General features: G+C 45.0%; 1 protein-coding gene across 1 annotated transcript in view; it reads right to left on the bottom strand.

Moving 5' to 3' along the window:
* Nucleotides 1-22,319: 22,319 nt before the first annotated feature.
* The window catches only part of HSF5 (heat shock transcription factor 5), a 333,431-nt gene continuing 328,124 nt past the window's right edge, over nt 22,320-27,626 (bottom strand). The window contains exon 8 of the mRNA XM_069226508.1: nt 22,320-22,904. Within this exon, the coding sequence (XP_069082609.1) occupies nt 22,320-22,904 (585 nt within the window). The remainder of the gene's footprint in view (nt 22,905-27,626) is intronic.

Here is a 27,626-nt window from a genome sequence, read left to right as displayed (position 1 = left end):
GGTAACACTTTCAGGCACACTTATGTGCACTGGGGCCCTGGCTGGCAGGGTCCCAGTGACACATACAACTAAAACAACATATATACAGTGAAAAATGGGGGTAACATGCCAGGCAAGATGGTACTTTCCTACACAACCCCCCCCCCCAAACAAAGGACAATAAGACTAGTCATTACCTGATGGGTCTTCATTGTCTAAGTGGAAATATCTGGAGAGTCCATCTGCATTGGAGTGGGTACTCCTAGGTCTATGTTCCACTGTATAGTCCATTCCCTGTAGGGATATGGACCACCTCAACAATTTAGGATTTTCACCTTTCATTTGTTTTAGCTAAAGTAGAGGTTTGTGGTCTGTCTGAACAATGAAGTGAGTGCCAAACAGGTATGGCCTCAACTTCTTCAGTGCCCAGACCACAGCAAAGGCCTCCCTCTCAATGGCAGACCAAAGCTTTTCTCTAGGGGTCAACCTCCTACTAATAAAAACAACAGGTTGATCCTGGCCCTCAGAATTAAGTTGTGATAGGACTTCCCCTACTCCTAATTCAGATGCATCAGTTTGGACATAGAATTTTTTAGAGTAACAAGGGCTTTTCAGGACAGGTGCAGAGCACATGGCCTGCTTCAGCTCCTCAAAAGCTTTCTGACAGTTTGCTGTCCATAATACGTTTTTAGGCATTTTCTTTGAATTGAGGTCATTAAGAGGGGCTGCAATGGAGCCATAGTTCTTTATGAACCTCCTATAGTACCCAGTGAGGCCTAAAAAGGCTCTCACTTGAGTCTGAGTAGTAGGGGGAACCCAATCTATAATAGTTTGGATTTTCCCATGTAGTGGTGCAATCTGTTCCCCACCAACCAGGTGTCCCAGATAAACCACCTTCCCCTGCCCTATCTGGCACTTTGAAGCCTTGATAGTGAGGCCTGCCTTTTGCAGGGCCTCTAAAACTTTCCATAGGTGGACCAGGTGATCATCCCAGCTGGAGCTAAAGACAGCAATATCGTCTAGATATGCTGCACTACAAGCTTCCAGCCCTTGCAGGACTGTGTTCACCAACCTCTGAAAAGTGGCAGGTGCATTTTTCAATCCAAAAGGCGTTACTGTGAATTGGTAATGGCCTCCAATGGTTGAAAATGCAGTTTTAGCTTTTGCATCTTCTGATAATTTGATCTGCCAATACCCTGCAGTCAAAAGTGCTTAGATACTTGGCAGATGCCAGTGTATCTATGAGCTCATCTGCCCTGGGTATAGGGTGAGCATCAGTTTTGGTTACCTGGTTGAGACCTCTGTAGTCTACACAAAACCGCATTTCCTTCTTTCCATCCTTGGAATGAGGTTTTGGTACAAGTACCACAGGAGAGGCCCATGGACTTTCAGAGTGCTCAACCACTCCCAGTTCTAACATTTTCTGCACCTCTTGCTTTATGCAGTCTCTGACATGGTCAGGCTGCCTATAGATCTTACTTTTGACAGGCAAGCTGTCTCCAGTATCTATAGTGTGCTCACACCAAGAAGTGGTACCTGGCACAGTAGAGAAGAGTTCAGAAAACTGACCCAGGAGATTTATGCAGTGGTCTTTCTGCTCAGCAGTAAGACAATCTGCCAGTACAACACCTTCCAATAGAGCATCTTGTTCTGTGGAAGAGAAGAGATCAGATAGAGGATCACTGTCTTCTTCCTGTCCCTCATCAGTTGCCATGAGCAGGGTGAGATCAGCCCTGTCATAGTAGGGTTTCAGGCGATTGACATGGAGCACCCTAAGGGGACTCCTGGCAGTGCCTAAGTCAACTAAGTAGGTGACTTCACCCTTTTTCTCAACAATTGTGTGGGGTCCACTCCATTTATCTTGGAGTGCTCTTGGGGCCATAGGCTCCAAGACCCACACTTTCTGCCCTGGTTGGTACTGAACCAAAACAGCCTTCTGATCATGCCATTGCTTCTGGAGCTCTTGGCTGGCCTGAAGGTTTTTACTGGCCTTTTTCATGTACTCAGCCATCCTTGATCTGAGGCCAAGTACATAGTCCACTATGTCTTGCTTTGGAGCTTTTAAAGGTTGTCCCCAACCCTCCTTAACAAGTGTTAGGGGACCTCTCACAGGGTGACCAAAAAGAAGTTCAAAGGGGCTGAAGCCCACTCCTTTCTGGGGTACCTCCCTGTAAGCAAAAAGGAGGCATGGTAAAAGGATATCCCATCTCCTGCGGAGTTTTTCTGGGAGTCCCATAATCATGCCTTTGAGAGTTTTGTTAAATCTCTCCACCAGTCCATTTGTTTGTGGATGACAGGGTGTGGTGAACTTGTATGTCACCCCACACTCCTTCCACATGGCCTTTAAGTATGCAGACATGAAATTGCTTCCCCTGTCTGATACCACCTCTTTTGGGAAGCCCACCCTGGAAAAGATTCCCAGGAGGTCCTTTGCCACTGCAGGAGCTGTAGTGGTCCTTAGAGGAATTGCTTCAGGATATCTGGTGGCATGGTCCACTACCACCAAGATAAACCTATTGCCTGAAGCAGTAGGAGGGTCAAGGGGGCCAACTATGTCAACCCCTACCCTTTCAAAGGGAACCCCAACCACAGGCAGTGGAATAAGGGGTGCCTTTGGAGTGCCACCTGTCTTGCCACTGGCTTGACAGATTTCACAGGACTTACAAAAATCTTTTGTGTCCTCAGACATTCTAGGCCAATAAAACAATGGAACAAGCCTGTCCCAAGTTTTCATTTGCCCCAAATGTCCAGCTAAGGGAATGTCGTGAGCAAGAGTTAGGAGGAACTTTCTGTACTCCTGAGGAATCACCAATCTCCTGGCAGCTCCAGGTTTTGGATCCCCTGCTTCAGTGTACAAGAGGTTGTCCTCCCAGTAAACTCTGTGAGAGTCACTGACATCCCCATTTGCTTGTTTGACAGCTTGCTGTCTTAGACCCTCTAGTGTGGGACAGGTTTGCTGTGCCACACTCAGCTCCTCCCTGGCAGGCCCCCCTTCACCCAAAAGCTCAGCAGTGTCTGCTTCCAGCTCCTCTGGTGTAGGTTCTGCACAGGGTGGAAATTCTTCTTCCTCAGAAGTAGAATCCACTGTAGAGGGAAGGATAGTAGGTAGTGCTTTACTTCTACTAGCCCTAGCTTTAGGGAGCACTTGGTCCATTCTTCCGGGATCCAAGTCACCCTGTCCTTTTTGCTTTTTGGCCTGAGCCCTGGTCAAAGCAAAAATATGCCCTGGAATGCCCAGCATTGCTGCATGAGCCTCCAACTCCACTTCTGCCCAAGCTGATGTCTCTAAATCATTCCCTAATAGACAGTCTACAGGTAAATCTGAGGCAACCACAACTTTCTTTGGGCCAGTAACCCCCCCCCAGTTGAGATTTACAACAGCCATGGGGTGGCTAAGGGTGTTGTTGTGAGCATCGGTTACTTGGTACTGGTGACCAAGTAGGTGTTGTTCAGGGTGGACCAGTTTCTCTATTACCATTGTAACACTGACACCAGTGTCCCTGTAGGCCTGAACCTCAACACCATTTATTAGGGGTAGTTGCTTGTACTTATCCATGTTAAGGGGACAAGAAACCAAGGTGGCTAAATCAATAGCCCCCTCAGAGACTAACACAGCCTCTGTGGTCTCCCTAATCAGACCAACCCCAACTAAGTTACCAAAAGTGAGCCCAGCTACTCCCTTGGATTGGCTATTAGTAGGTTTGCTCCCACCACCACTGCTATTAGTAGGGACACTAGGTGTAGCAGTAGGGGTTGTAGTGGTAGGAGGCTTGGTGCTTTTCTTTGGACAACTGGGATCTGTTGTCCAATGGCCTTTTATTTTACATAAATAACACCATGGTTTCTTTTCTTTGTTTTGATTGGAAGAGGATTTGGGCCCACCACCCCCACCAGAGTGTTTTTGTGGGCCTGATGAAGACTCATTTTTAGATTTGTCCCCACCCTGTCAGAAGACTTACCATCCTTCTTCTTATTGCCATCTTTGTCACCACCTGTATGAACTTTTCTGTTCACCCTTGTTCTGACCCATTTGTCTGCCTTCTTTCTCAATTCTTGGGGAGAGGTCAGATCAGAGTCCACCAGGTACTGGTGCAACAAATCAGACACACAATTATTAAGAATATGCTCTCTCAGGATCAAGTTATACAGGCTTTCATAATCAGTAACTTTACTGCCATGTAACCACCCCTCCAAGGCCTTCACTGAATGGTCAACAAAATCAACCCAGTCTTGTGAAGACTCCTTTTTGGTCTCTCTAAACTTCATCCTGTACTGTTCAGTGGTTAAGCCATAACCATCCAGGAGTGCATTCTTAAGAACTGTAAAATTATTGGCATCACTTTCTTTCACAGTAAGGAGCCTATCCCTACCCTTTCCACTAAATGATAGCCATAGGATAGCAGCCCACTGCCTTTGAGGGACATCCTGTACAACACAGGCCCTCTCAAGTGCAGCAAACCACTTGTTAATGTCATCCCCCTCCTTATAAGGGCGAACTATCTTGTGCAGATTCCTGGAATCATGCTCTTTTGCAGGATGACTATGGGGAATACTGCTGCTGCCACCATGGGTTTCTAAACCCAATTTCTGTCTTTCTCTCTCCACTTCTAAGCACTGTCTATCCAAATCCAGCTGTTGCTTCTTGAGCTTCAGTCTGGTTTGTTCCACTCTCAATCTATTGAGCTCCCTTTCTAACAATCTGTCATCAGGGTGGGTGGGAGGGACATGCCTTGAAACAGAGGTATGGTGAGAATGAACAGACGGAGACCCATCCCTTACAGAAGGCATCCTAACAGCTTGGTTAACAGAAACATCACTTCTACTATGGTGAGAAGGAATACTCTTGCTATGATGTGAGACAACACTATCAGTATGGTGTGAATCTACATCAGTACCAACTATGCTAGGCTGTCTAGTAATGGGCAGGCTAGGAAGTTTCTTTCCTGAATCTTTTTCTAGGGGAGTCCCTGGATCAGATTGGGAACCATTAGCTACTTTTTCAACAGATGGGGCACCTCTGGTCTTAACTTGTTCTATAAGCATGTTAACCAACAGTTCTCTGGGGGGATTCTTCCCTACACTCAAACCTCTCTCTATGCAGAGACTCCTTGCTCCTTTCCAGCTAAGGTGATCATATGCAAGTTTGGACAGATCAACAGTTTGGCCTGTGCCAGACATTTTAGACAGTGTTTAAGTGACAGAAAAAGAGAGAAAAAGTTTTTCAGAACTTTTAGGAAGACAGAAAAAAAACTTTTAGAAAGTTTAGAGGTACTTTTCAGCACTTAGAAAAGAGTGAAAAGAGGAAATGCAAAACTTTTTGGTTAGGTGTACATACACTGAACTTGTTTTGTATATTTTTCTCTTATGAAAAGTACAGTGACAAAAGTGGTAAGTAGTTGCAAAGTACTTATCCCACCGCTGCACAACCAATGTAGGAGGCTGGACTGGCTTGCAGTGAGTACCAAGGGGTACTTACACCTTGCACCAGGCCCAGGTATCCCTTATTAGTGTATAGGGTGTCTAGCAGCTTAGGCTGATAGATAATGGTAGCTTAGCAGAGCAGCTTAGGCTGAACTAGGAGACGAGTGAAGCTCCTACAGTACCACTAGTGTCACTTGCACAATATCATAAGAAAACACAATACACAGATATATTAAAAATAAAGCAACTTTATTTTTATGACAATATGCCAAAGTATCTCAGAGTGTACCCTCAGTATGAGGATAGCAAATATACACAAGATATATGTACACAATACCAAAAATATGCAGTATAGTCTTAGAAAACAGTGCAAACAATGTATAGTTACAATAGGATGCAATGGGGACACATAGGGATAGGGGCAACACAAACCATATACTCCAAAAGTGGAATGCGAACCACGAATGGACCCCAAACCTATGTGACCTTGTAGAGGGTCGCTGGAACTGTAAGAAAACAGTGAGGGTTAGAAAAATAGCCCACCCCAAGACCCTGAAAAGTGAGTGCAAAGTGCACTAAAGTTCCCCAAAGGACATAGAAGTCGTGATAGGGGAATTCTGCAGGAAAGACACAAACCAGCAATGCAACAACGATGGATTTCCAGTCGAGGGTACCTGTGGAACAAGGGGACCAAGTCCAAAAGTCACAAGCAAGTCGGAGATGGGCAGATGCCCAGAAAATGCCAGCTGTGGGTGCAAAGAAGCTGCTACTGGACAGTAGAAGCTGAGGATTCTGCAGGAACGACAAAGGCTAGAAACTTCCCCTTTGGAGAGTCGTGCAGAAGTGTTTTCCTGCCGAAAGACCGCCAACAAGCCTTGCTAGCTGCAAATCGTGCGGTTAGGGTTTTTGGATGCTGCTGTGGCCCAGGAGGGACCAGGATGTCGCCAATTGCGTCTGGGGACAGAGGGGGTGTCGAGCAAGACAAGGAGCCCTCTCAGAAGCAGACAGCACCCGCAGAAGTGCCGGAAAAGGCACTACGAAGAGGAGTGAAACAGTGCTCACCCGAAGTTTCACAAAGGAGTCCCACGCCGCCGGAGGACAACTTAGAAAGTCGTGCAATGCAGGTTAGAGTGCCGTGGACCGAGGCTTGGCTGTGCATAAAGGATTTCTGCCGGAAGTGCACGGAGGCCGGAGTAGCTGCAAAAGACGCGGTTCCCAGCAATGCAGTCTGGCGTGGGGAGGCAAGGACTTACCTCCACCAAACTTGGACTGAAGAGTCACTGGACTGTGGGAGTCACTTGGACAGAGTTGCTGGATTCAAGGGACCTCGCTCGTCGTGCTGAGAGGAGACTCAGGGGACCGGTGATGCAGTTCTTTGGTGCCTGCGGTAGCAGGGGGAAGATTCCGTCGACCCACGGGAGATTTCTTCGGAGCTTCTAGTGCAGAGAGGAGGCAGACTACCCCCACAGCATGCACCACCAGGAAAACAGTTGAGAAGGCGGCAGGATCAGCGTTACAGAGTTGCAGTAGTGGTCTTAGCTACTTTGTTGCAGTTTTGCAGGCTTCCAGCGCGGTCAGCAGTCGATTCCTTGGCAGAAGGTGAAGAGAGAGATGCAGAGGAACTCTGATGAGCTCTTGCATTCGTTATCTAAGGAATTCCCCAAAGCAGAGACCCTAAATAGCCAGAAAAGAGGGTTTGGCTATTTAGGAGAGAGGATAGGCTAGCAACACCTGAAGGAGCCTATCAGAAGGAGTCTCTGATGTCACCTGCTGGCCCTGGCCACTCAGAGCAGTCCAGTGTGCCAGCAGCACCTCTGTTTCCAAGAAGGCAGAGGTCTGGAGCACACTGGAGGAGCTCTGGACACCTCCCAGGGGAGGTGCAGGTCAGGGGAGTGGTCACTCCCCTTTCCTTTGTCCAGTTTCGCGCCAGAGTAGGGCTGAGGGGTCCCTGAACCGGTGTAGACTGGCTTATGCAGAAATGGGCACCATCTGTGCCCATGAAAGCATTTCCAGAGGCTGGGGGAGGCTACTCCTCCCCTGCCTTAACACCTTTTTCCAAAGGGAGAGGGTGTAACACCCTCTCTCTGAGGAAGTCCTTTGTTCTGCCTTCCTGGTCCAAGCCTGGCTGGACCCCAGGAGGGCAGAAACCTGTCTGAGGGGTTGGCAGCAGCAGCAGCTGCAGTGAAACCCCTGAAAAGGCAGTTTGGCAGTACCTGGGTCTGAGCTACAGACCCGTGGGGTCATGGGATTGTGCCAACAATGCCAGGATGGCATAAAGGGGGCAATTCCATGATCTTAGACATGTTACATGGCCATATTCGGAGTTACCATTGTGAAGCTACACATAGGTATTGACCTATGTGTAGTGCACGCGTGTAATGGTGTTCCCGCACTCACAAAGTCCGGGGAATTTGCCCTGAACTATGTGGGAGCACCTTGGCTAGTGCCAGGGTGCCCACACACTAAGTAACTTTGCACCTAACCTTTACCAGGTAAAGGTTAGACATATAGGTGACTTATAAGTTACTTAAGTGCAGTGAAAATGGCTGTGAAATAATGTGTGCATTATTTCACTCAGGCTGCAGTGGCAGGCCTGTGTAGGATTTGTCAGAGCTCCCTATGGGTGGTAAAAGAAATGCTGCAGCCCATAGGGATCTCCTGGAACCCCAATACCCTGGGTACCTCAGTACCATATACTAGGGAATTATAAGGGTGTTCCAGTATGCCAATGTGAATTGGTGAAATTGGTCACTAGCCGGTTAGTGACAATTTGGAAAGAAATGAGAGAGCATAACCACTGAGGTTCTGGATAGCAGAGCCTCAGTGAGACAGTTAGCCATAACACAGGTAACACTTTCAGGCACACTTATGAGCACTGGGGCCCTGGCTGGCAGGGTCCCAGTGACACATACAACTAAAACAACATATATACAGTGAAAAATGGGGGTAACATGCCAGGCAAGATGGTACTTTCCTACAGAAGTCAACAAAATCAACCCAGGTCTGGCTCGAGGATTTTTTAGCCCCCCTGAATCTAATCCTGTATTCCTCAGTTGAGAATCTAAAGCCCTCAATCAAGGTAGCCTTTATGAGGTCATGGTTAGAAGGCACACTTTCAAATCATAACTTGTCATCAGCAAAGGCAAAAAGTCAGGTGGTAACCATGCCAAGAAGGCATTTCCTTACACCTGTGGATTCCTCACCTAACAAATAGAGTCCCAAAGCAGTACCGCACTCGGTGGTGGGTGCCAGAATGGTCAAACAAAGAAATCCTGCAGCACTGAGCGTGCAAAATGGCCATCCCTCCTAACTTCAGAGTCCAAACAATAATGCTTGCCGAAAGTGTGGAGGGATGCCCAAGTTGCCGCCTTGCAGATGTCAACCACAGGAACACCTCTAGCTAAGGCTGATGAAGCCGCCTTAGCCCTGGTGGAATGGGCTCGTAGTCCCACAGGAGGTTTCTTCTTTGCTAAAGAATAACTCAATTTGATGCAAAGAATGACCTACCTGGAAAGCGTTCTCTTGTGGACAGCTTTGCCTCTCCTCTTCCCCACGTAACCGACGAAGAACTGATCGCCCTGTCTGAACTCCCTCGTCCTGTCGACAAAGAAGCTCAACGCTCTTCTTGGGTCAAGTCGGTGAAGCCTCTCTTCCTCCTTGGATGGATGAGGTGGACGGTAGAAGGAAGAAAGAGTGATGGACTGTCCTAAATGAAAGCGTGTAACAACCTTCGGTAAGAAAGCCGCCTTGGTCCTTAACACCACTTTGTCCCTGTAAAAGGAAGTATATGGGGGTTCCACACTAAGAGCCTGGAGCTCACTCACTCTTCTAGCAGATGTAATGGCAACTAGAAAAACAGTTTTTAAAACCAAAAGCCTCAAGGGATAAGAATGCATCGGTTCAAACGGTGAACCATAAGAAAGGTCAACACTAAGTTCAGATCCCACTGTGGCATAACGAACGGAGTGGGTGGAAACTTGTTAGTGAGACCCTAATGAACCTCAAAACAATAGGGGACTTAAACAAGGAGGGTTGGTCTAGAAGGCACAGAAAGGCCAACAGCACGGATAAATAATCCTTAACAGTGGCAACAGCACAACCCCTTTGTGCCAAGGATATCGAAAACAACAGTATGTCAGATAAGTGGGCACGCAAGGGATCAATTTGATTCTCTCCAAACCAAATCACAAATTTAGCCCACCTGCTTGCACAGATAGATTTGGTGGAGTGTCGCCTGGCCGATAATATAACTTCCACCACCTCAGGTGGGAGAGAAAAAGTACTCAGATTGCCCCGTTCAATCTCCAGGCATGTAGGTGCAGGCTCTGGAGGTGGGGGTGTAGAACCTGCCCCTGCGACTGCAAGAGGAGGTCTGCCCTGTACGGGAGACAGAGCGGAGGGCACAGAGAGAGTTGGAGGAGGTCCGAATACCACACCCTTCTTGGCCAATCCGGAGCTATTAAGATGACTTGGGCCTGGTCTTGGTGGATCTTCTTCAGGACCAGAGGAATCAAGGGTATGGGGGGAAACGTGTAAAGCAACTTCACACGACATCTGAAACGCGTCCCCCAAAGCTCCTTGCATCGGATCCTGGAGGCTGCAGAATGATGGGCAGTGCGCGTTCTCCCGAGTGGCAAACAGATCTATCTGTGGATACCCCCACACCTGGAAGATGAAAAGGACCAGGTCTGGATGAAGATGCCACTCGTGATCGGTCGAGATGCGCCGACTGAGACTGTCCGCACGCACGTTCTGAACTCTGGCCAAATAGTTTGCTACCAAGCAAATCCGATGGTCCTGAACCCAGGACCAGAGCCATAGAGCTTCTCTGCAGACAAGATACGACCCCACTCCTCCCTGCTTATTTATATACCACATCGCTGTAGTGTTTACTGTTAGGAATTGAACCGACCGTCCGCGAAGTGAAGGGAGGAAGGCCTTGAGACCCAGACGTATCGCCCGCAATTCCAATAGATTGATGTGAAACCTCTGTTCCACTGGAGACCAACGACCTTTGACCTCCAGGTCCCCCAGATGAGTACACAACCCTAGAGTGGAGGCATCCGTTATCACTGTGGCCACCGGAGGTGGCAGCGAGAACGGCTTTCCTTGGGAAAGGTTGCCGTCCGCAGCCCACCATTGAAGATCCGCTGCAGCATCTCTGTAGATCTTTATCGATTCCTCGAGATCTCCTTTGTGTTGAAACCACTGCCTGCGGATGCACCACTGAAGAGCCCTCATGTGCCAGCGTGCATGAGTGACCAGCAGAATGCAAGAAGCGAACAGACCGAGCAGACAAAGGACCTTGAGGACCGCTCCATTCTGGAACATTGGAATCAAAGCCTGAATGTCCTGAATCCGCTGCGGCGGAGGAAAGGCCCGATTCAATGTTGTGTCCAGTACTGCTAACAAATACAACAAAGTACACTGTTCCAAAAATTCAACATTAGAAAGAGGAGGACCTTAATCCATAGAAGTCAGAGCCCTCAAGCATCACAATGGATGTCTGGTATCATCATCGGGACAGACTCCTCGCTAGGCCGGTGCTGCAATGCCTAACGGGCTCCCCGTGGGGGGCTCTTAGCCGTATTGCCGGTGGAATTAAGTATAGATACTTATGCAATAATGGAGAGAGAATAATAAAATTGGTTATCCATCTAGTTTATTATAATCATGAATTTTAATCAGTTATGCAAAGATGGAGACCAAGGTTAAAAACAAAGGGAGAGACCAAGGTGAGAAATAATGCTCACGTGCTCTCAATCTTTTAGACAAGAGGAACTAACTATTGTTGTCCTACTTGTTAGAAGGTCTACATGTTTCGCGTCTGTTGGCCCGACAGGGTCCACTGACGCTTCCTCAGGACCAAAAGTAACAAAAACTTCTCCAACAAAAATTAATATACCCTACTCGGGAAAAGGATAATAGAACAGTCACTTACTTTAGTGCGTCTGTTTAAGTCAAAAAAGGTCGCCCTACAAATAGAATCAATCATAAAGAATATAAACATAAATAAAGATAATACATCAAACTTGGTGAATAAAGTGATATAGTGCACCACTCGTGTCAAGACAAATTAAAAAAATTGAGCTTACCATCCCTAATTTTAGGAGAGAGCTCCTTAGGATCGCTAGTCAGAACCTGGAACTGACGTTCTAAACAGTGGTAGTCATAAATAGCAGAAATAATCAATTAGACATTAGTTGAGAAAACATGTCGATGACGGATTCACATGTAGTGGATTCAACAACAAAAAGGCATTCATAATACAACTATCGTAGGATGTTACATTGTATGTTCAAAGGACCATTGAATAAGTGGGAAGTATCCCTTAATTCAAAAACAAGTTTAAAACGGCGAAATGGCCGAAAAAATCATTCAATTGATTAGTAGTGGTAAGGAATTGATAACCCCAAACGTCTAGCTCAATTTGCCAAGTAATGGAAATTGCCAGTGTGCGTTCGCTTATCTTTTCGGACAAATCATGTAAGAGCAATGTTATCTAAACGCTGCCCTATTCAGCCAAAATGGCTGCATCTAAGAGTCTTAGCAATGGTATAGCGTAAAATCGGATCGTAAGTGAACTGTTATTAGTCTGAATCGTAAGCAATCACTAGGGGATATATTCCTGTGAACGGCTTTTACCGTTAAGTGGCGTCGTAGCCGCTCGTAATGTAAGGTGGAAGTAACAAGTTATGTTACAAAGAGACGAGCGGAAAAACGAGCAGAAAATGCTCGCGACAGGACCTACTCACGTGTGTGCGTCGTTATTAGGTAATTAGTCCTACCCTTCTGACTGCGTCCTGGAAAACGGCATGTCCCGTCCGGGCAGCTCTTATCTAGCAGCGCGAGGCTATGCGCGTCTGGGAAGGGTAAAGGAAAGTGAGGAAGGACTAATCAGTGTTGCTAGTGTAAACACTGAAAACAGACTGCACTCCACATTTGTGGAGAGAGGGAGTCGTCCAAACCAAAAAGTATGATGTGATATATTAAAAGTAACGCGAAAACAGTGAAAAAAGGTGAAAAAAATGTATACTCAGTCCGCTGATTCGGTAGGCATTTAAAAATATGCATATCAAAAGGCTATAGTGATCTTTACAAAAAGGTCATATGGAAAGGAAAGTGAGGAGCCTGACTGCTTGTCGGCAAACCACATTTAATAGTACTAAAAAAGTCTTGAAATTACTGATTACAACGAGAGTGTAGTCCAGGGTATGTCATCGTTCAGTCCCCGTATAGAAGTGCCTAATCTAAAAATCCAACGTTGTTCCAATCTGAAGAGGTATTTTGTGTCATTAGGTCTCACTAAGGGGGCTTCCAATATCACCCACCATAGTTCATCTGGAGTATGGGGAGTGTCTATAAAGTGTGTTGATAATTTCGTGGTCAGTCTATGGCATCTAATGTTGCTCCTGTGTTCGTTAATTCTGATTTTTACTGGGCGTGTTGTCATCCCGACATAACGTAGTCCACAAGGGCATGTTATCATGTATATACAGTTCTTTGAGTTACAATTTGTGTGTTTTTTCAGATGCCAAATCCCTACAAGGTCTAGATCCAGTGATTTTATTTGTCTGGTTTGTGTGCATACGTTGCAATTACCACAGGGATAGTGTCCTTCGATTGGGGGGAGATCCCATAAGGTTCGTTGTGTGTGCTTTACAGGCGCATCCCGGGGGCGTGTGTGTATCACTATATCTTTAATATTAGAGGTGCGTTTGAAGGCAAAAAGAGGTTTTGATATCCTGATACCTCCGCTCTCTAATATTGGCCATCGCCTATTAATCAATTTTTTAATATCGTTGGATAACGGAGTGAAAGTGGAAACACAAGTAATCCTAGACTGTGGTACTTTATCTTTTGTCGATAAAAGCCATTCTCTCGGATTATTTTTTGCTCTTTTATGAGCTATGTTCACAATTTTTGATGGATAGTGGCGATCACACAATTTTTCTTGTAAAGTACTAGCTTGTTGGTCAAAGTCTCGGAGGGTACTACAGTTTCTTCTTAAGCGTAGAAACTGACCTACAGGAAGATTGTCTCTGAGAGCCTTTGGGTGATGGCTTTCATACAATAACAAGCTGTTTCGATCAGTGGGTTTGTGATATGTACTGGTCACTAGTCGGCCATTCTCATTGATTGAAATCATCAAATCTAAAAAGGGTAACTGGATCGATGATGCAGTGGATGTGAATTTCAGAAAGGGGTCTAAGGAGTTAACCCAAGTGGTGAATGGATCTACTCTAGTCAGAGGTCCTTGCCATATGACCAAAATATCGTCTATATAGCGTTTCCATAATTTGATTTCATTATGAAAAGGATTTGAAGGAGGCAAGATGTATTTTTTCTCAAAGTCAAACATGTATAAGCATGCTAAGCTAGGCGCAAATGTACTCCCCATCGATGTGCCTCGTATCTGGTGAAAAAATTGTTCTTCAAATTTGAAGTAGTTTTCGGTCAAGGCTAACGTCGCACATTGCATAATGAAAGATATAGGTGTAGTTATGGGCATGGCATCATTTAAAAGAGCCGATTCCACCACCTCTAGGGTAGCCTCTTGGGGGATATTTGTGTAGAGTGCTTCCACATCTAAAGTGATGATGCCTTGTACACTACCAGAGTTGTTAATGGAGTCAATCAAGTTAAGGACATCTTTAGTGTCCTGTAAGTAGGTGGAAGAGTGTTTAACCAGGGGCTGTAGGAAATGGTCACAAAAGATTGATAGGGGTTCGAGAACCGAGCCTATCCCTGACACTATCGGCCGGCCTGGAGGAGGAAGTACTCCTTTATGAATTTTTGGTAGGCAGTAGAAATATGGGATTATAGGATCTTTTGTGTCTAGGAATTCTGCTTCTTTGGGCGAAATCCAAGAGTTATTCCTAGCTTCTTCCAGCAGACATCTAATCTGCATTTGTAACCTCCTGGTCGGATCACCAGTAATCTTAGTGTAGTAAGTGGTGTCACTGAGGAGACGGCAACACTCAGATCTGTAATCAGTTGTATTCATGACAACAATGGCACCCCCTTTGTCAGCTTGTTTTATCACAATGTCTGCATCAGATGATAAAAGTTGTAAAGCTTGTTTTTCTCTTTTGGGGATATTAACAAAGGGTTGCTTGGGACGTAAGTGTGAAATGTCCGCTAAGACAGCCTTCTCAAAAGTCAGTATTTCACTGGGCATCATAGCTGATGGTGGTACAAAAGTGGAAGGTTTTTTGAGGCCCGAATCTGGTGTTAATGATTCAGCCGGTTTATCTTTAAAAAAAACATGTAGACGGATTTTCCGAAACAACTGTGCTAATTCTGCATGTAACCGAAAAAAATCTTCGTTCGGAGTTGGTACAAAGCCAAGGCCTCTGTTGAGGACATTAGATTCATCCGGTGTAAGTTGTCTGTTGGATAAATTGACAACTAAGTTCTCGGTACCGGATTTTTTGTTTGGCTCCTGGTCACCATTTGTGGTTCTTCCAGAGACCACTGTACTCATCTGCCCCTTCCTCTTCTTCTGCCTCTTCCTCTGCCCCGGCCGCGGCCTAAAAAAGGTACAAATGGTAACATAGGGCGAGGCTGGAAAAAGGGGTAGGGATGTTGCCATGGCATCGGATGGCTAACAGGGTAATTCGGGTAATTGTAAAAGGATTGTGGAGTATTTTCATCAGTACTCCAACCATCAGATGATGAGCCACTGCTGAATTTACGAGGTTTGTTATAAGGGGAGGTTGACCCATCAGAAGAACGAGATTGGGTATCCATTTCATAGTCCTCCTTAATATAGGGGTAGACTTTTTCCCGGCTAAATCTCACAATATCTTTCTGAAGTTTGGTGATCTTTTGCTGAGTTAGAAACTCTTTAGTTGTATTCAACTCAGCAGTTATTTCGGCAAGACGACTCTTAAATGTAGTCAAAGAGATGGTAGTCTTCAGGGTGTTTTCGATCATGTTGATTTGTACTGTAATAGAGTCAGCGATACGTTTGGAAGTGTTAATGATAAGGACCAGCCAGTCCCTAGTACACTTCCATGCGATCTGCGCCCAGTCTTTCCTGAACGCAAGATCTTGCAAGAAAATCCTGGGTATATTAGAGACTAGTAGGCCATTTGGTGCTATATTTGCACGTAAATATTCAGTCATGATGGTCCCATGCATGACTGTTTTTATCAATTCTCGTTTCAAGGAGAAGAGTTTGTTCCAATCCTCCTTGAGACTACCAGAGGGGGCGGATCCATCGTTGTCAAGAATAGAAGGTGTCTGTAAAATGGCCGACACCATATCGTCATCATAGCTCAAACCCTGGAAGTCTTCCATATTAGGGATCTCTACAGGGTTGGGTGACGTAATTAAAGAAGATTCTTGATTAGACTCTTAATAAGAAGCTTCTATGAGGTCCCACAGCAAACCTGCTGTACATCAACGGAAATCACAAAGGAGGGACCGGGAGGTTCATGGTCCAGTGTACTGTCTCCCAATGACGTCTAACAAATACAAAAAAGTACACTGTTCCAAAAATTCAACATTAGAAAGAGGAGGACCTTAATCCATAGAAGTCAGAGCCCTCAAGCATCACAATGGATGTCTGGTATCAGTACTGCCCCTATGAACAGGAGGCACTGAGAGGGCTCCAGGTGAGATTTGGGCACGTTCACCGAAAAGCCCAGATCGAACAACAACTGATTTGTCAACTGCAGGTGATGCTGCAGGAGCTCCGGAGACTTGGCTTTGATCAACCAATCGCCCAGATAAGGGAATACTGCTATCCCCCTTCTTCTGAGCTCTGCTGCAACCACTTCGTGAAGACCCGAGGTGCCGAAGTAAGACCAAACGGAAGGACCGCAAACTGATAGTGTTGCGACCCCACCACAAACCGGAGATACTTCCTGTGCGACTTAAGGAAGTCGACAGACACCATCCAATCTCCTTCGTTCAACGCCAAAAGAACCTGTGCTAGGGTCAGCATTTTGAACTTCTCCTGCTTGAGGAACCAATTCAAAATCCTCAGGTCCCGGATTGGCCTCAACCGACCATCCTTTTTGGGGATCAGGAAATATCTTGAATAACAGCCCTGACCCCTATCCTGCTCTGGAACCAACTCTACTGCACCTTTCGACAAAAGGATTAGCACTTCCTGTTGTAGTAGAAGAAGATGGTCTTCCGAACAGAAGGATGGGCGGGGAGTGATGTTACGGGGAAACTTCCAAAAGGGAAGAGTATAACCTTTCCCCACAATATCGGTGAACCAGGAGTCCAATGTTATTGACTCCCACATTTGAAGAAATTGAGACAGTGTCCCCCCTACAGGAGATGCATGTAAAGGGAGTGATGGAGGACTAAGGCTGCTTTCCCTGCTGCACCCCTCCGAAGGAAGAGGAAGAGGCAGAGTGCTGCTGGGCGGCTCCTCTAGTACAAACTCTACCCCTGCCCCTAAATGATCTATAAGGGTGAGCTATCGGAGGTTGCTGTCCTGCTGCCTGGAATCTCCTTAGAAAGGAAGAGCCACGCCCAAACCCCCTAAACGATCTCAAGGAAGTGGAGGTGGATGCTTGCAGTTCCAAGGATCTTGCTGTGGCACTACTCTCCTTGAACCGCTCCAAGGCAAAGTCAGCTTTTGCCCCAAATAGTTTATCCCCATCAAAGGGCAGGTCAAGTAGGGTTGTCTGCACATCGGGAGAGAATCCTGAATACCGTAGCCAGGCATGTCATCTTGTCGCTATGGACGTGCCCATAGCCTTGGCCACAGAGTCCGATGTGTCAAGCCCAGATTGGATAACCTGGGTCGCCGCCGTCTGAGCGTCCGCCAAAGGTTTAAGCACCTCCTGAGGCAATGCAGAGTGTGTCTTGGCCTCGTCCATGAGAGCATAAATGTACCTTCCCAGGATACAGGTAGCATTCATAGACTTGAGGGCCATGCTACATGAAGAGAATGACTTCTTAGCAGATTGGTCCATTCTCTTGGACTCCCTGTCCGCGGGAACCCCTGGAAAAGATCCCGGAGCAGAGCGTGAGGAGCATGAAGCCTGCACTACCAAACTCTCTGGAGTTGGGTGTCTGGACAAGAACGCTGGATCTCCAGGAGCCACCGATACCTCCTCGCCACAGACCTGTTTACTGCTGTCGAAGTCACAGGCTTCTTCCACACCTCCATTATCGGGTCAATAAGCGACTCATTAAACGGAAGAAGCGGCTCTGCCACAGCTGAAGAAGGATGCAAAACCTCAGTGAGAATGTTTGTCTTAACATCCGCAGCTGGAAGAGAAAGGTCAAGAAAATCCTCCACCTTCCTGACCACCGGATGGAAAGAGGCAGCCTCCTCAGTGTACTCCCCCGGAGAAGCCAAGTCCCAGTCTGGGGAAGTATCCAAACCGCTAGCCGTGTCTAAGCCTTGCAGGTCTCCCAGTGGCTCCACAATCTCACCCTCTTCTAAGAGCTGCTTCTCATACTCCTGCTCCTCTAGCAGTCTCAGAGCCAATCTCCTGTAGCGGAGCCTGGATTCAATCCCCGGCGTCAATAAGGCATCTGCCGAAGCCGAAGACCTCGGACGCATCGACCATCAGATTCATCCGTCACCGGATCCATCGGCGCCGTAGGCTTCTTTAGAGTAGATGAAAACTGCGGCAAACTCATCGGCGCCGGGGCAGTAGATGTCATCGGCGTCACAGGTCTTCTAGGCGACGCCATTGGTACCCGTGCCGAACCAGCACTTTCCGAAGGAAGGAAAGGCATGAAGGGCGTCGGTCTGTATGAAGCCGGAACAACCATGTCATAGGCCAATGGACCCGATGGGCCCGAATGACCACCTCCCGGAGCCATGGAGGCAAAGATGTTGAACATCGCATTAAGAAATGCAGCTGGGTCTGTGCCTGGCGCCAGGAACGCCGGATAACCTTGCGGAGCCGGTGCATGAGGCGAAGCCGGCGTCGGCTCCGGCATCTCTGTCTACACCGGAGAGACCGTCTGCTCCTGGTGAGGATCGAGTTCGAAGACCGACAGCGGAGACGTCAGAGAAGTAGGAGTCATCCGAGGCAGAGGTGTCACAGTTAGACTAACTTCCCAAGTCGTTCAACGCCGAGCCGACGGCGACCTCGAGCGGGAACGGTCCTTACTTGACCGGCGGCGTGAATCATGCCGGCGTCCGAAGCCCTGATGTCGCCTGTAAGATTTCGATGACTTGGAAGTAGACTCACGGCAATGATGTTTCTCCTTCTTCTTAGACCTTGCCAGGAACAACTTGGCCTCCCGCTCCTTGAGAGCCTTCGGATTCATGCGCTGACATGAACCGTACGCTTCTACCTCATGGTCGGAACTCAGACACCACAAACAATTTTCGTGTGGGTCTGTGACCGACATGCGACCTCCGCACTCCCTACAGGGTTTAAAACCTGACTTCCTTGGCTGAGACATTGATACACACAAAGTGAAAAAGTAGCCCCCTGGTAGCCTCAAAGAAAAAAATGTTACTCGAAGGCACGGAAAAAAGGAAACTGACATCTGCACGTCGACGAGGACCTCTTATTGCCTGGATGACGTCATACGGCGTCGCGTGGGAGTCGGGCAATTGTGACGTCATCGTCGACGTGAAGAGCTAGAGGAAAATTTCTGTTGAATGCTGGCGCGTGGGGAAACTTCTTTAGGTGAGGAATCCACAGGTAGTTGTATCCATCAGAAACATTTGTATATCTAGAACCATGGGTCTATTACAATGTTTTTACGGCAATCGCAGTGAATTCGCAAATGCGTGCAACAGCAGGAATGCTGTGATTGGCTGACCACAACCTGACTAGAAAGTTGTGGCCGCCATTTCAGGGAACGGGACACAGTTCCCGGAATGAAAAATGAAGTGAAAAGTACTATAAGGGGTCAGGGTGGAGTTACCCTGATCCCAGGGAAGTCATACAGGGGTTTTTGAGAGTGAAATTATGACCTTACAATGTGTTTCGCTGTGCATGATCTTCCCTAATATGTTGCGACGCTTAGCACGCCACACCATTGTAACGTCGCATCAAATTCATGAATATCGGTGACAATTCAGTTATTCATACACTAATTCATTCACTCATAGATGCACTCAGTAACTCATGCACTCACTCACAGACTCACTCAGACACTGATGCACTCACTCTTAGACACAGTCACATCCTCATGCACCCACACAGACCCACTCATGCACCCACTCACAGACCCACTCAGACTGTCACACACCTACTCACAGATCCACTGAAACCTTCACACACCACAGACCCACACAGACACTGACGCACCTGCTCAAAGACCCACTAACACACTGATGAACCCACTCTCACACCCACACAGGCACTCTCACAGCCACTCTCACACCCAGATACACCCCCGTCACACCTATTCGCACACCCAGAGAGACATGAGTGGGCTGGGTGGTTGGCCACGGGGTCTTGCCGCAGGCCAGGCCCTGTTGCCAACTGTGCGCAGCGGTGGATGGATTAACATACAGTAATAAAAATTACTTTACGTAAAAAAAAAACATAGAAATTCACGAAAAAAAACAAAGGTTACAGGGATGGTATAATTAGGAAATGTACTTTAAAAAAATACATAGAAATTCACTTAAAGAAACAGAGGTTACAGGGCTCACATTTTAAAAGTACAAAACCGTAGAAATTCACCTGTTATAGTTAGAGTCATCTCAAGTAACTATAACATGTCCCCTAAGGTAACTGTAACTTGCGTCTTCGTTCATTGAAACATGGAAAAACCTCTCAATGTGTAAGTAAAAGCCAATGAGGTAAGCAGTAAAGGCCAACAGCATTGATGTTTACTCCGCAGACTTTGTGCCGGAGTCAGTATTATGTTACTGCAAGTCACACATCCCATCTGACCTTTGGATATCTTCCATGAATACCTTTATTTGCTGAACGTTTTACTTACACATTGATTTATTTTTCCATGTTTCAAAGAACCATCCTTTTGATGCACAATTTATCTAATTTCACCCAACTTCTCCACATGAGTATAACTACGCCTTGAAAAAGTCGTCTTAAAAAAAACACGTGTCAGCATCAACAGACAGTTAAGTCCTTGACTCTACACCGATGCATATTACGACATCTGACCAGCTCAAAAAAGAGTTTTCAATTATTCTTGGTTAATGTTTTTCATTGCTTGTTCTGTTTGTATTCTTTTAAATTGTATTCAGAAACATTTCTTGCCTATGCATACTATCCAACAATAAATCTATGTGTCTTAACATATTTGCAGTTCTGTACATATATACTTATGTTCTCTACTTGGAGTTGTGTCCCGGCTCGTCTATACATCTGGTTGGCAGTGGTTATCCAAATACTCTTCATACACTTAATTGGTAGCAATAGCGTGATCTGTGTGGCACCCAATATCATATAAATTATGTAAACAAGTTAACTTTCTGTGCGATTCTACCTAGCTCATACATTTGCCTTTGGATGTGAGGATAGTTTAACAGCTGCTACCAAATGTAAATCCGTAAAATGAAAATACTATAAAACACGCCTATCCTTATCCTTTTTCGACTGTCACCCGCTTAAGACTGCATGAAATACAACAATCTTTCACTATATTATCATCCATACACACAACAAAAAACACTTTGATTTATGAACATAAAATATCTACATTCCTCTGCATGTTCTGCTTCCCTTGTTCAATTCCTATCCCAACTTGCATTTCCTTGCATGACTCCTACACAAAGCTGCATGTCCTCTGGCTTGTTTTGTACCATATGTACTTGTACTATTTGCCCCTGTCTCAACCTATAGCCCATAACCCCTCCTTTCACACAAGCTGGTGACTGTTTGCCTGCAATCTAACAATCTTCTAACCTTCCTGTACTCTGCGTATTCATTCCATTAATCATTTGCACAAATGAACATAACCCAAAAGTAGTGCTGACATGTAACTTCCTACTGGGAACTTCCTCTAAACGATCTATTCAGCCTATCAATCATTATCACAAACTAACATATCCCTTAATTCCCTCCTTCCCACATCCCACTAGCAATGGCTTATTACTCCTTCTGATTAAAGCACAAACTGGGGTAATATATGTATGGGTTTCTTCTGCAAACACAAGACTAAACTCGCTTCCTGAGTGGCACGATACTGCCCATAGAGTACTTCAACATCTCATCAGAGGTAGTAAGCGCTAAATAAATACAATTTCAATGTAACACAATAGCATGAATTTAAGATAAAAAAAAATCGGAATAGGCCTAGTATTTGAATGTTTATTGGCATTGGAACATTCATGGTATAGTAGACTAAACTGGATCTTGAGAAATAATTATTAACAGATAGGCACAGCGTTTCCAGTATTTGACTACATGTACACAAGTAACTTGTGTGTAACACAAACCTCTCATAAGAGTGTGCCTGATTTTCTCCTACAGAGAACCAATGTTCCTGGTACTTTATAAGATACTAAGGGCCAGATTTAGAGTTTGGCAGAAAGGGTTACTCCGTCACAAGCATGACGCATATCCCATCCACTGTATTACGATCCCATTATAGCCTATGAAGATCGTAATTTGGCGGACAGGATATTTGTCAGGTTTGTGATGGAGTAACCCATCCGCCAAACTCTAATCAGGTCCATATGGTTAGAACATTTCAACTGCCCCCCTCAGAATTGCCAGAAAAACTCATGCATTATTAGTCAATACATGTACCTAAAATTGTGCTGCAAAATGCTCAATTCAGCGTTACTTTGTGCCAGTTTCTCTTGAGGGAAACATTATTCCAAATGCTCATGAAAGGGTATTTAAATAAGCTCCTTTGCGTGGTCCAACATGGTGGATGGTGGGGGTTGGGTTTATTTACACTTTTGCCAGAGAAGATTTTGCGCCTTAGTTTGGGGCTCTGCTCTTTATATTGTAAGTAAAAAAATTTGTTCTCCTTTGTAGGCAAGTCTTTGAAAATCATCTTAACAGAGACAATTGAGTTCTTACCTGCAAGGTATTGCCTGGAAGATGTTCCTCTACCAACACTACAGCTAACTCTGATGAGGATTGAGTAAGCTCCTTCTCCAGTTTCACAGATACCTCTTCTGTCCCTTCTGATGCTGGATTCCCTGCACAAACAGTCAAGGTGGCATCTTTAGTACTCTGTGTAACATGATTCGAGTGGGCAGTGTATAGGAAATTGGAAGCCTGCTGTAGTGAACAAGTGATTGATTGCTCACTCCCCACAACAAAAGATGTTATGTCAGAAGCAACAGGAGTTAGGGACTCCAGCTGGCTAGGCTCTCTATTGCAGGATGCCTCGTTAGAGATAGCTTGGTTTGCTGGCATCTGCTGGTCTGATTCAGGTTGCTGTGCGGATTCCTCCTGGTTGTCTACAGTGTTCACTTTCAGCATCTCCAACTTGGAGGAACAGTGCAGCTCATCCACAATTTGAAAAACAGCCTCCAGATTCACCTCAGTCTTCTTGCTTTCTTCTGAAGTGTTGCAGGGCCAGTTTGACGATATAAAATCCACGGGATAAGAAGACTGCATTGGTGGGCTCTGAAGAAACAGAAAAAAACAATTCTAGTACTTCTCATAAATAGGGAAATACAGTACAGGGAAGAAGGGAAATATTTTACCAATAGATGTTTTTAGTATGGCTGCTAGAAAGTGTGACCCTCAACTTGTGTGTGCTGACAATAGAAACAGCTCAATCTGCAGAAGGAAATGTGAATGGATCATGTATTACAAGGTTATGTGAACTTGCTCTGTCACAGAGACCAAAAACAATACTGTCTCCAATAATATCAAAAGCTAGAAATTTTACAATTATTATCTTCTAATATCCTCCAGCTAGTCACAGGGGCATTTTAAGGATGCCAAATTGATATGCTAAGAGTGGGAAAGAAATCTATTGACAAAGGTATTCAACATAAATTGTTGACAGTCTTTGGCACATTGCTGCAAAAAAACTGAAAAACAAAAAAAACAAATGGAGAATAGCTGCCTTTCAATTCAGGCAAATACATAATAACGTACTTCGTCGATTGGTATTTTTACATACGCACATGCTTTTCTAAATATTTGCCTTCATGAACTCAGTCTCCAGATATTATATTCATTAGTAACAAAAATGAAGTATAGAGACAGAGTTCATCACAGTTTTACATTGTTTGGGATTCAGATAAAAAATTAGAGTTTGTCTTAGCTTCAACCCCAATGACCATGTTTGAGTTCTCTTTGCATTAGTAAGCAGCTATCCTCCATAATCTGTTTTTTAGGGACAATAGTAGGCTGCATGACTCTATGAAAGATATCAATGCTGGAAAACTGAATCTTCACCAACCCCATGGAAAAAACTCACAAAGAACATATACATAAACTTAAACCTTTGTAAATTAGGTCCTTAATCTAACATTTAAGGTCTGGGAGCAGACTTCCAACATGTTATACATGGATTTTTATGACTTTCTCCCCACAAAAGTAAACTAAATCTTGCTACAATGACAACTTTTTCTCTGCTGGCTGGTGACTGCAAATCTGCTATGTGGAAGACTGTCCACACCTTGATGAATTACTATGGTTTGCACAATGGTGCATGCTCATCCATACAAGTGTGTCAAGCAGTACTTTACAACTTGTTAGGTTGCATAACCATCCTTGTATCCTGCCTCGCCACTTAATTCTGTTCCAGTGCTCCTTTGCTAAACAAAAATGCACATGCATCTATGAAAGTTACAGTTCTCTTGTAGGGGAATTTCCATTATAGTCATAAGCAATGAATAGTCCCACCCATGTGCAGGGACCTCAGAACCATCTCCGGGGGCATATTTCATATTACATCAAAAATAAAAAAAATTACTTTACCCCCTGGGGAGGCGCGAATTCCCCTAGGTGTCTAGTTTTTAAAAATATATAGGTTTGCTATTTTTCTCGAGGTGCTGGCTGAGCAAGAGGCCAAAATCCACAGCTAGGCACTTTGCAAAAAACAGGTCAGTTTTCTTTGGGAAAATGTGATGTGTTTTGGGGCATTTCTTGTCCCTGGCACTCGGGAGACTTGTGAAAATGCTGAGTCAAAGGAAGTTTGTGGCTCCTCTCAGATTCCAGAACTTTGCAGCACCGAAAAATGAGGGGAAAGTTCTTTTGCCTAATTTTTAGGTTTGTAAAGGATTCTGGGCAACAGAACCTGATGAGAGCTCCACAATTCACCCCATCCTACATTGCCCTAGGTGTCTAGTGTTAAAAAATGCACAGGTTTGGTTGGTTTCCCCAGGTGCCGGCTGAGTTACAGGTCAAAATCCACAGCTAGGCACTTTCCAAAACACATGGCAGATTTCAATGTAAAAATGTTATGTGTCCATGTTGTATTTCCTGTCACGGGCACTAGGCCTACCCACACAAGTGAGGTACCATTTTTATCGAGAGACTTGGGGAACACAGAATAGAAGAACAAGTGTTATTGCCCCTTGTCTTTCTGTATGTTTTTTCCTTCCAAATGTAAGAGAGTGTGTAAAAAAGAAGTCTATTTGAGAAATGTCCTGTAATTCACATGCTAGTATGGCGACCGCAGAATTCAAAGATGTGCAAATAACCACTGCTTCTCAATACCTTATCTTGTGCTCATTTTGGAAATACAAAGGTTTCCTTGATGCCTATTTTTCACTCTTTATATTTCAGCAAATTATTTGCTGTATACCCGGTATACAATAAAAACCCATTGCAAGGTGAGCTCATTTATTGGCTCTGGGTACCTAAGGTTTTTGATGAACCTACAAGCCCTATATATCCCCACAACCAGAAGAGTCCAGCAGACGTAACAGTATATTGCTTTGAAAAATATGCCATAGCTGGAAAGTTATAGAAGAAAACATGGGCAGAAATGGCTCTTTTTTCACATCAATTTCAAAGTTTTTGTTATTTCAGCTGTTACTTTCTGTAGGAAAACCTTGAAGGATATACACAAATGACCCCTTGCTGAATTCAGAATGTTGTCTACTTTTCAGAAATGTTTAGCTGACCGGGATCTAGCATTGGTTTCAGACCAATTTGTGTCAATAATTGGAAGGAGGCTGAAAGCACAAAAAATTGTAAAAATGGGGTATGTCCCAGTAAAATGCCAAAATTGTGTTGAAAAATGTGGTTTTCTGATTCAAGTCTGTCTGTTTAGTACTGCAAACCCTTTGTTGATGCCATTTTCAGGGGAAAAAACAAATGCTTTCTCCTGTAGCCCTTTTTTCTCACTTTTCTGAAAAAAATGACATTTTAGCTGTATTTAGGCTAATTTCTTGGTCTCCTCCAGGGGAACCCACAAACCCTAGGTACCTTTAGAATCTATAGGATGTTGATAAAAAGGAAGCAAATATGGCATAGATAGCTTATGAGGACTAAATGTTATGAAGGCCTAAACCCAAACTACCCTAAATAGCCAAGAAATGGCTCAGCACTGGAATATGGGGGGGGGGGAGGTCCAGAAGCTAAGGGGTTAAGAACCTAGAGACCACCAGTATCCCATCATGCTGAGCCAATGGCAGTTGCTTCAGTTGTTTTTGAGGCAAAGTGTGTGTGATATATCGGTCTACTGGTTACTTCTGTCCACTCCACCAGGGAGGGGGGAGGACTGCTTATGACTATAATGGAAATTTCCCTACGAGAGAACTGGAGTTACAGTTAAGAAACTATTCCTTCTCTTATAGGAAATTTCCATTTATAGTCATAAGCACTGAATAGAGGAGCAAGCTCATCCATACTTAAGGTGGTGGAGAGGACAGAGAGGGTAACTTTGCTGAGTTTTAAGCTAATAGATTTCTAAGAGAGGCTTGCCCTACTTGAGCATCTGCTCTGGCATCAGAATCCAGGAAGTAATGCTTGGCAATTGTATGAACAGATCTCAAGTAGCTGATTGCAAATATCTGGGATAGGGACATTTCTCAATAATGCAGCTGAAGCCACTTTACCTTTAGCGGAGTGTGCTTTAGGATTAACTGTTAGTGTTTTGTTTTGATAACATACCAGGATGCAGGAAACTATCCATCGGCAAATGTACTGTTTTGAAGAGGCCGCACCCGTACGGACTGCAGGATGCTTAATAAGCAGTTGGTTCGACCTACGGATTTCACATGTCTTGTCTAGGTAGAAATTCAAAACTTCCCTTACATCCAGGCAAAGAAGAGATCTTTCCGCTGGAGTAGGGATTCTGAAAGAATGTTGGAAGAGATATGGTTTGATTAACGTGAAAGTCTGAAATAACTTTAAGGAGGACTGTCGGGTGAGTTCTCATAACCACTTTCCTAGAATGCAAGACTGTGTATGGTTTGTGAGAACAAATTGCTTGGATCTCACTAACCCCGCGAGCTGATGTTATTGCGACAAGGAAAGCTGTCTTCATAGAGAGGTGTTGCAGGGAGGCTTTGTGAATAAGCTCAAAGGGATCCTGCATAAGACGAGAGAGTACAATGTTAGGCTCCCAGGGAGGTGAAGGACGCCTAATGGGAGGGAAGGAATGGTTTCTTACCTGTAACTCCAGTTCTCTCGTAGGGGTATTTCCATGATAGTCATAAGCACTGAATAGTTCCGCGCGCCTGCGGGGACCCCGGAGCACTGTTGTGTAGTATATTCTTAAGTGCAATCATCAGCTCCTTGACAAAAAAGGTCTGTGAAAAACACTTAAGAATAACAATGTGCAGCCTATGTGAACAGCTACACAGGCCAAATTGTTAGAAGAAAAAACAGTTGTAGTGTAAATTTCACGTTTAAACCTCTATTTATTCTATAAATACATAAATAAATACATTCTCATATTTTATTTACACCTCTCATGAGAATAAAACAATGTAGGGCAGTGTAGCCCATAGGCTGCCATTATACAGAATGAAAATAGAGCTGTGCCTTTAAGAAAAGTAAAGTCTTCCTGTTTCCCATCATGCACAGCAAAAGGCAGTAGCCTCAGTTCTTTTTTGGAGGCTATTAACCTGACATGAAGAAAAAACAAAACATTTGTTGGAGTACCAACCTCCATAATATTCATGTTCTATGTCAACTCCACCGGGGAGGAGGGAGGGTTGCTTATGACTATCATGGAAATACCCCTACGAGAGAACTGGAGTTACAGGTAAGAAACCATTCCTTCTCTCGTAGGGGATTTCCATGTTTAGTCATAAGCACTGAATAGAGTAGCAAGCCCATCCCCATAACCGCGGTGGAGTAGATATAAGAATACTGAGAAAAACATGAATCATGCAAACAAATTCTTGAGCAAAGCCTGTCCAACCTGAGCATCTGCCC

This window comes from Pleurodeles waltl, chromosome 3_2, assembly GCF_031143425.1.
Source record: "Pleurodeles waltl isolate 20211129_DDA chromosome 3_2, aPleWal1.hap1.20221129, whole genome shotgun sequence".
Taxonomy (NCBI): Eukaryota; Metazoa; Chordata; class Amphibia; order Caudata; family Salamandridae; genus Pleurodeles; species Pleurodeles waltl.
Note: the sequence above shows the minus strand (reverse complement) of the source record. Positions and strands in the feature narration are given on the sequence as shown.